Source organism: Ananas comosus, linkage group 5 (assembly GCF_001540865.1).
Source record: "Ananas comosus cultivar F153 linkage group 5, ASM154086v1, whole genome shotgun sequence".
NCBI classification, from domain to species: Eukaryota; Viridiplantae; Streptophyta; class Magnoliopsida; order Poales; family Bromeliaceae; genus Ananas; species Ananas comosus.
Genome location: NC_033625.1, coordinates 9,951,741 through 9,960,103, shown reverse-complemented (window position 1 = coordinate 9,960,103; position 8,363 = coordinate 9,951,741). Strand labels below are relative to the sequence as shown.

Sequence of the window (8,363 nt, the reverse complement as noted above, 5' to 3'; positions counted from 1 at the left end):
CATGGTAAAATTCTAAAAAATCTACAAATTAACCAAAAAATAATTTCAAAAATTAGAAAAAAAAAAATTTAAATTCTAAACGATTTTCTCGCTGCATTATATACTAAATTATAATGGAAAAATAAAAAACAAATTATATAATTGTATTATTCTATAATTAAAAATTTTAATATAAAACAACTAAATTAATTTTTTATACATAAACTATATAATACAATAATAAAAATTTTATATAGTAAAAAAAAATTAATAATTAACTAATCAATTTTCATTATTTTAAATGTACAAAAATGAAAGAGATACTAAAACTTAACTAATCAATTTCCATCACATTTTAAACATGTAAACTAAATAAAAGAGAAATTAGTGCCAAAATCAAATATATTTAAACATAGCTAGCATTATCCATTGTATCATTTTATTATTTTTTTTTTTCTTCACCTCTCTTAACCGTAATTGACTTTGGCCTAGCATGGGCCAAAGTCAATTATGATGTTTTGGGTAACTCGAGTTTCGACTATATCTTTATTCTGATGAACCAAAAAACAAAAGTGGACATTTACGGCCGAAAATAACTTCACCCTCTCCACTTCCATCTAAAGAAACAGGCCCTTAGCCTACCCATGCTCCATTAAAGCCAGATGTTTATGCTAGCAAAACTTATATTTCTTCATAAATTTCCCCCCAGATTGGCAAGTGCAAGCATATAGTAATATATCAACAGAAACCAAAACTACAAAAGTTATACTTATGTAATAGATATTCATCGACAAAAAGCCAACAATATGAAAAAGTGTAGTAGATTTGTTAAAAACTTCAATTGTACGAAACATCCAATAACAAAAAGAATTAGGACTAAACAGAACTCAAATGACATAAAAATATCTGATAAATTCAACTAAGGGCCTGTTTGGCCTAGCTTTTGAAAAAATGATTTCTGAAAAAGTGATTTTGGTTTGGAGAAGTGATTTTGCTTAAAAGCTATAGAGCATTTGGCAGAGTTTAGTTAAAAGTGATTTTTTCTGAAGTGATTTTAAAAAGCTGTTTGGCAAATTAAAAATTTTGAAAAGCTGTTTGAAAAGCTATTTAATTTTAAAAATATATTTAAATTTTAAACTTTAAAATTTAAAATTAAAATTTAAAATTTGAATATTTAAAATTTAAAATTAAAAATTTGAATATCTAAAATTTAAAAATTAAAATTTTAAATTTTAAATTTATAATTTGAAGATTAAAATTTATAAATTTTTAATTTTAAAATTTTGAAATTTATAATTTGAAGATTAAGATTTATAATTTAAAATTTTAAAATTTTAAATTTTTACATTTAAATTTTAAAATCTAAATTTGAAATTTGAAATTTGAAATTTGAAAATCTAAAATTTGAAATTTGAAATTTGAAATTTTAAAATCTGAAATTTGAAATTTGAAATTTGAAATTTGAAATAAAATTTGAAATTTTAAAATCTCAAATTTGAGATTTGAAATTTAAAATTAAAATTTAAAATTTAAAATCTATATTTCAGATTTTAAAATTTCAAATTTCAAATTTAAAAATTTTAAAATGAATCTGAAAATTAAAATTTAAAATTTAAAATTTAAAATTAAAATTAAATTTAAATATTAAAACTAAAATAAAAATAAAATTTTGAAGTTTAAATCCAAAATCAGAATCAGTTTTCAAGAAGCAGCTTTTTTCTGCTTCTGATTCTGAGGCCATCAAAATTAGTTTTCTGATTCTAAAAAGCAGAATCAGATTTTAAAAGTGAGTTGCCAAACGCTCTATTGAGCCGAAAATCACTTTTCAGCCCAAAAGCGCTTTTTAAAAGCTAGGCCAAACACCCCCTAAATCATGTGAGAATAAATGACATGATAGTACTCACAGCTAGTCCTTCAATAGGACCAAGATGAGATTTGAAATGCTTCGCAAATTCAATTCCAACAGCTTTCTTCTTCCAAAACTTTAGGTGTCCTATAAAAGAAATATATTGCAAAAGATCAACATATTGATGAATTAGACTACAGCAGTACAACTTGGGAGTAACAACAAATCCAGTTCACGATGTCAATTCTTATTCTGAAAACTTTCATAGCTGGAAAGGAACAAAATAAAGTAGTTGCCCATCAGAAATGGCACAAAAATTTCCTTCGTACTACTTTAGACAACAATCATCATATATCTCAAAGGCAGATTGATTTAAAGGGAAAGAAATTAAAAACCTATTCAGCAAAATGCTAAAATACAAACCAAAAAAAAAAAACCAGAAAGAAACAGCCGAAATAACTCAATAGTTTTCTTTCAGACAGTAAGTGTAATATCCTTCAGTTGTTTTGCAAGATTGAGATATATGCATAGTAGAAAACAAGGATCTCTATATGAGAAGTGTTGAACAAACTAACTTTCATAAAATTAGTACCGCAGACAAGTGCATACATGCACAAAGTTAGTTAAGGATAATATAGTAATATAATTAATACAGAACATAACAGTTTGCATACATGCACTGTACACCCAAGAATTTTTACGATAATTTTTCTAAAAAAGGAGGATTATCTCATCATAATCGGACTGTTTTTCAACGAAACTTTCTAAGTCTATCAGTATCGTAAGTACTGAGAGTGACCTTGGTGCAGCTTCGCATGATAAGGTAATGTTTCAAAGATAAAATCAGGCTAGTGCAAAACCGGTTAAATGGAGTATTAATTCAAAAAATGCGAGATTTCATGTGTCAAATTGTGTGATTTCATATGTGGTGGAACTTACGAGCAAAACACACGGGTGGGTGAGTTTTGAGTTAGAAATTGTGAACCAAAGGGGCTGAAATGCAATTTTTACAAAATGAGAAAAAGGAGCAATATGCGAAAAGGTTAACACTTCATGCGAGAAATTTTGGAGTTTTGGCAAGCAAAAGGACTCATATGAAAGTAGACTCAGAGAGGAATGCGTGAGTTCAAGTTTCATGAAACTCAAAGATTTTTATGCAAAATGGCACAAATATGAAGACTAAGAGCCAAAATTGATCTAGAGATATTCTTGCAAAAAGTACAACATTGTATGTATAAAATTGCAAAATTGTACTACAAGAAGGGCTCCTACGCAAAATGCACAGTGTTATGAAGCTATGGGTAAGAAAGTAACAGTCGAGAGACTAAGTTGTAATTGTTACAAAGAAAAACAAAATATGTATAAAATCCTAAACAAACCCTAACCCCTCTCTCCTTCTCCCCTCTCACAGCCGCCAAGCCCCCATACCCCAACTCTCGTGGCATCGCCGTGGTCCAACCAGCCATCCTCGGCCAGCCAAGTGTCCTCTATGAGCTTTTTCCATCTCCCCCTCTCCCTCGTGTTGGTGCTGCAGCTGCCACTGCTACTGTTAGGAAATGAATCCTCAATACGTGAAATCCGAACTTCGATCGAAATTGATCGAAGGCGAGTTCGGGACGCTTCGAAAAGGCCAAAGGCGTCGAAAACGGCTTTAGTGCATTGTAGAGGGCCTTGGAGAGCAAGCTAGTGCAAATCTGCACATTTGCAGATTTTTCGTGCTCTCGGGGACCGGACCTCAGCTGGAGGGACCGGACCCCTTACGCGCAGAAGGTGGCAGAAATAATTCTGCGCGCAATTTTTGTCCTCGGGGACCGGACCCTCTAGAGTGACAGGACCCCGTACCCGAAAATTGCCCAGCTGGGGCTGTGCACTATTTGCAAAGGTGAGGGGGTTTTTGGCTATTTTGCCACAAGTGGAGTGTATATGAGAGGGAAGAAGAGCTTGTTCCCTCTCATCTTTCTCACTTGCAACCCTAAAATATACTCCCTCTCTCTCTCTAAACTATCTTTTTCTCTCTCTTCAAAGTGGGAAGTAGAAGGAGAGATTGGTGGAGAAGGAATCAAGAAGGTGGATCATCATCTTCTCCATCTTCTTCCTTGGGTTTGGAGCAAGCTTTTAGAGGTAAGCTTGATGCTCTTTAATGGTAGATCTCTAGGGTATGGATTTTGATCTCTAAAAATGGTTTTGATGGAACCCTAGCATGCTAATAGATGATTAATACTTGAATCATGAAGCTAAATGGGGTATTTTGCATTAATTGCAAACTAGGGCTCCAAAATAGGGTTTTTGTCATATGGTTGGGTTTGATCTAAATTGATCTCCTATAAACCTAATTGCTAGGTATTCTGACGCGCTGGTGAAGTCGGTTCGGCGATCCGTCGCGCCTACGCGAAGATATTGCCGAAAAGGACGTTTTCGGCTTCGTTTCCGCCTGGAGGGCCGAGGCGGCATCCTAAAATCGTGGAATTAAGATCCTAGCATCGCAACATCACCTAAAGGTGGGGGGTGTCATCCTGAAGCAGCTGGGCTGCCTTCTATGTCTTAGTGCATTATTGATCTTGCATCTCTTGTATAGCATGCATTGTAGGATTGTCATTGTGCATTTCCATTCCTTATGCTTTCCTAGTTGATATCATAGTGTGAGGTGAATACTTGATATAGTGGATAGGTAAGGAATTGGGTCTTGACAAGTTGGAAATCCTATGGTGCCGGAATAAGAGATGAACTTGATAGTTATGTAGCGACATAACGAGTGGCATGTGTATAATGAATGATAACATGACAAGTGGCATAAAACTTAGCGTAAAGAAAACACTTATGACATAGTGAACTTAGGGAATAAGTGGATTTCCCTAGTTATGACATGTTGCATGAAACCATAGTGTAGTTGAAACACTTAAATATAAACATTGGGATAGGTGGATTCCCGAGTGATTGTTAGCTCTAGTTGGTACTGGATTCCCGAGTGATTGTTAGCTCTAGTTGGTAGGGTATCCTCGAGTTGAGAGGATTGGATCATACTCACAGTCTGTTTTGAGCTTGGAGTGGTCACTCTACACAAGCCGCGCACTCCGGAGTTTGTCACACGAGGGTCAGAGTTGATGTCCCGCAGACGGTCTCGGGTTTGCGAGCGAGGTGCGTCTCCTTACCTTACGAGATGGCATAGTGAGTCGAGGGCAAACCTTCGGGTCAGCCAAGTGATTGGGTAAACAATGAATGGCATTATTTCTTGAACATAGTATCATGATAGCGGACTTCATTACTATATTGTTCATGCATTCATTTCAGTTGATTGAGGCATAGTAGTATATATTGTAGAATTCATTATTATGCTAGCAATTATTTTCATATCTATCTATCTATCTGCTTATACCTGCTTAGACCTAGTGCGAAGATCGGCGGAGTCGGCGGCCGAACCCACTGGGAACTATATTTATATAGTTCTCACCCCATTTTGTTGCAGAGCCGAGTACGAGCATGCCGGGCGAGGACCGCGGCAGAGGCATAGCGCCCTAGTAGTTAGTAGCTTTCCTACTTGCATTAGAGTACCCTCGCGTACATGAGTGATGTTTATGTAGGTGAGGATTTTGGAGAGCTACCTATGTATGATGAGATGAACTTGTATACGTTTTGGGCGATGTAGATGTGATCAAGTTATGTAATTGTTGAATGGAAAGATGTAATAGCTAGAACTATCTCTCTCTTTTGCTCCGTGTATGCATGTATAGTTGCTTGTGTGTTATACTTGCATTGATCATGTAAGTGTTTGAGTTTCGTGGGCAAATTCTTGTACATAATCTTGTTGTTTAGCCATGGACGGACAGGGGAGGAGGTGCTGTCCGTTCGGCGTCTGTTTGACGTGCCCGAACCGACCAAATTGGCGGTCTCAGGGCGTGACAACTACTAACTCCGCCGCTAGCTAGGCACCTCCCGCGACCCCTCTCGGGCCGGTTGAACCTTCCTCCACTTCTTTAGGCCATGCTGCGGCGGTCTGCAACCCTCCCAAGCAAGGATTAAAGTGCCCATCGGCACAGGCCGTATCTATCGTGCTGTATCGTGCCAGCAAGATATCGACACAATATGACACTCGTGCTGATGGCACAACTCAAAACCCTTTATTCTTGAAATTAGTAAGTAATTTTCTCAATAAAGTTCAAAAGATTTGATAAAAATACATAATAAATAATTGGCATATTTTGTTGCTAAAGAAATAGATATTTCATGCCATTACGTGCTGGCACACATACATTGTTTGCGACCGACATGCATTGGCACGGTCCGGCACGCACCGTGCCAACAAGTTTCCGGTACGACCCCGTGCCACGGCACTTAAGTCGTTGCTTTCAAGACATGGTTACTCCTGCTACCATTGTTGGCCTCTCGAGCCGAGTTGGCTTCTCCAGCCACCGCAGCCTACGTCGCCGCCGACCTCTACACTCTCCGGCACCACCTTGCTCTATCGAACCTTCCCCTGCCCTCTCGAACCAGCCAGCAACTCTCCAATGTTGTCAGTGTTGCTGCTGCTCCCCTGAACCTTCCTTGTGGCAGAGTTTGCTCCGTCGGTCCGTCGGCCAATCACAACTACCGGTGACCCTCCTTCAGGAGCACAGCACTCCTCTACACCTATATATGCTCTTGCTCCCCAAGCTACGGCCGATCCTGCTATCTACGTGACCAAATTTTCCTGCTCAAAAGACTTGTCTGGCAAAATGCTTGGCCTCCTGCGCCAAAAGCGACACCCTTCAAGCTTCTGGCGGTTAGCTTAACGTCAGTAGGCATTCTATGTTGGAAGGAGGCAAGCAAATAAAGGGAAGCATAGAGGGCCGACTACTAAAAGCAAAGTTTTGTAAACTCAACAATTTGCTTATGCAATGCCAACTACTTTTTTTCATAAGGGGGTTCGGATTGTTACAACCTCTAGTAGATGGTTTGAAATTGATTCTAAAAGAACCTATTTCCCCACGTAGTGCTAATATCTCCCTTTTTAGAATGGCTCCAGTGGCTACATTTATGTTGAGCCTGATCTCGCTTGGGCCCTGATATCCAATCACCGCTCGTTGGTCAAAGAAATAGGTTGTTTTTGTGGTAGACTTTTTCGGTCAACCTGATTGTCGGCGATTCTCTAGCGTTCCCCTATGTCGTGCTCACCTTGCCAGTTCAATCCAGGTGACCCGCAGCGATATGCACCAGTTGTGTACCCAGAACCACTCCGTGCAACCTATCCTCGCTCTTCGATCGTCTTTGATCATCGAGGTGGCTCTGATGCTGGTCCATTATAGCCAACAGCACGTCATCGATCCCCTGCACCATTGGTTGACTTTCGGTGTCACGCCCCGCCCCAAATCCACTACCAATTTGGCACGGTTCGGGCGCGCCGGACGGACCGCCGAACGGACAGCACCTCTCCTGTCCGCCTAAGGCCAAGCAACCAGATCATGTACAGTTAAGCGCCCAGGGAATGCTTAAATAACATACATGATCGACACGATGCACACAAGTGCACTATAACTAAAAGCAAGAACCACAAGTAATATACAAGTGTATAGAGAGATAGTCTAACTATTACAACCATTCAATAGTTACATCATTTGATATATTACATTTCCATCTTCCAAAATGTAAATACATGTTTTCCTCAAAATACAAGTAGCTCTCCAATAACTATCCAAAACATCATCTAGTACACGAGGGTACTCTAATGCATAAAGGAAAAGTTACTAACTACGCTCACTTAGGGCGCTATGCCCTTGCCGCGGTCCTCGCTCGGCTCGCCTCTGTATGTACCTGTACCTCAAAACCACATGGGGTGAGAACTATATAAATATAGTTCCCAGTGGGTTCGGCCGCCAACGCCGCCGATTTTCCCACTAGGTCTAAGCTGGCACATATAGAGAGATAGATAGATATATAGGAATGAACTGCAACTACTCTATCATGCCATCAATGATAATAATGCATGCAACAACTATTATCATGCTAGAATCATGTCATGAGTATAAAAAAGGTGCATAGTAATGTAAACTACAACATACACTATGTCTACTCAAGGTAATAATGCAAATCTACTATGCATCCCATGTTTATTACCCAATCTACTTGGTTAACCCGTAGGTTAAACTCTCGACTCACTCTCAATCTCATAGGTGAGGAGAAACTGCACTCGCACACCGAGACCGTCTGCGGGACAACCCTGTGAGATACTCCGGAGACTCGTGCTTTGGTGGAGCGACCACCGACAAGCGAAACAGACTAGTGAGTATGATCCAATCCTCTCAAGAGGATACCCTGTCTACTAGGGTCAATGTGCCTCTGCTGCACAATCATGATATATAATCAATGTTGGGACTTCTACTATCCCTAGGTTCATATCAAGTTTACTACACTAGACTCGATGCCACTGGTTCAGTCACTGTAGTAAATGTCTCAATTATTCTACATGCCACTCGTTCATGTCATAGTGCTTCTACCACACTAGTTCAATGCCACTCTACTAGGCTATGTCCAAGTTCGGCTCTTTATGCCGCTATAGGATTCTATG

The 8,363-nt window shown here is 38.6% G+C and overlaps 1 protein-coding gene across 1 annotated transcript in view; it reads right to left on the bottom strand.

Annotated features, from left to right (window-relative positions):
* Positions 1,825-8,363, bottom strand: part of LOC109710030 (peptidyl-prolyl cis-trans isomerase CYP71-like) — an 18,612-nt gene continuing 12,073 nt past the window's right edge. Inside the window, exon 3 of the mRNA XM_020232443.1 lies at positions 1,825-1,972. Coding sequence (XP_020088032.1) covers positions 1,851-1,972 — 122 coding nt within the window. The 3' untranslated portion in view covers positions 1,825-1,850. The remainder of the gene's footprint in view (positions 1,973-8,363) is intronic.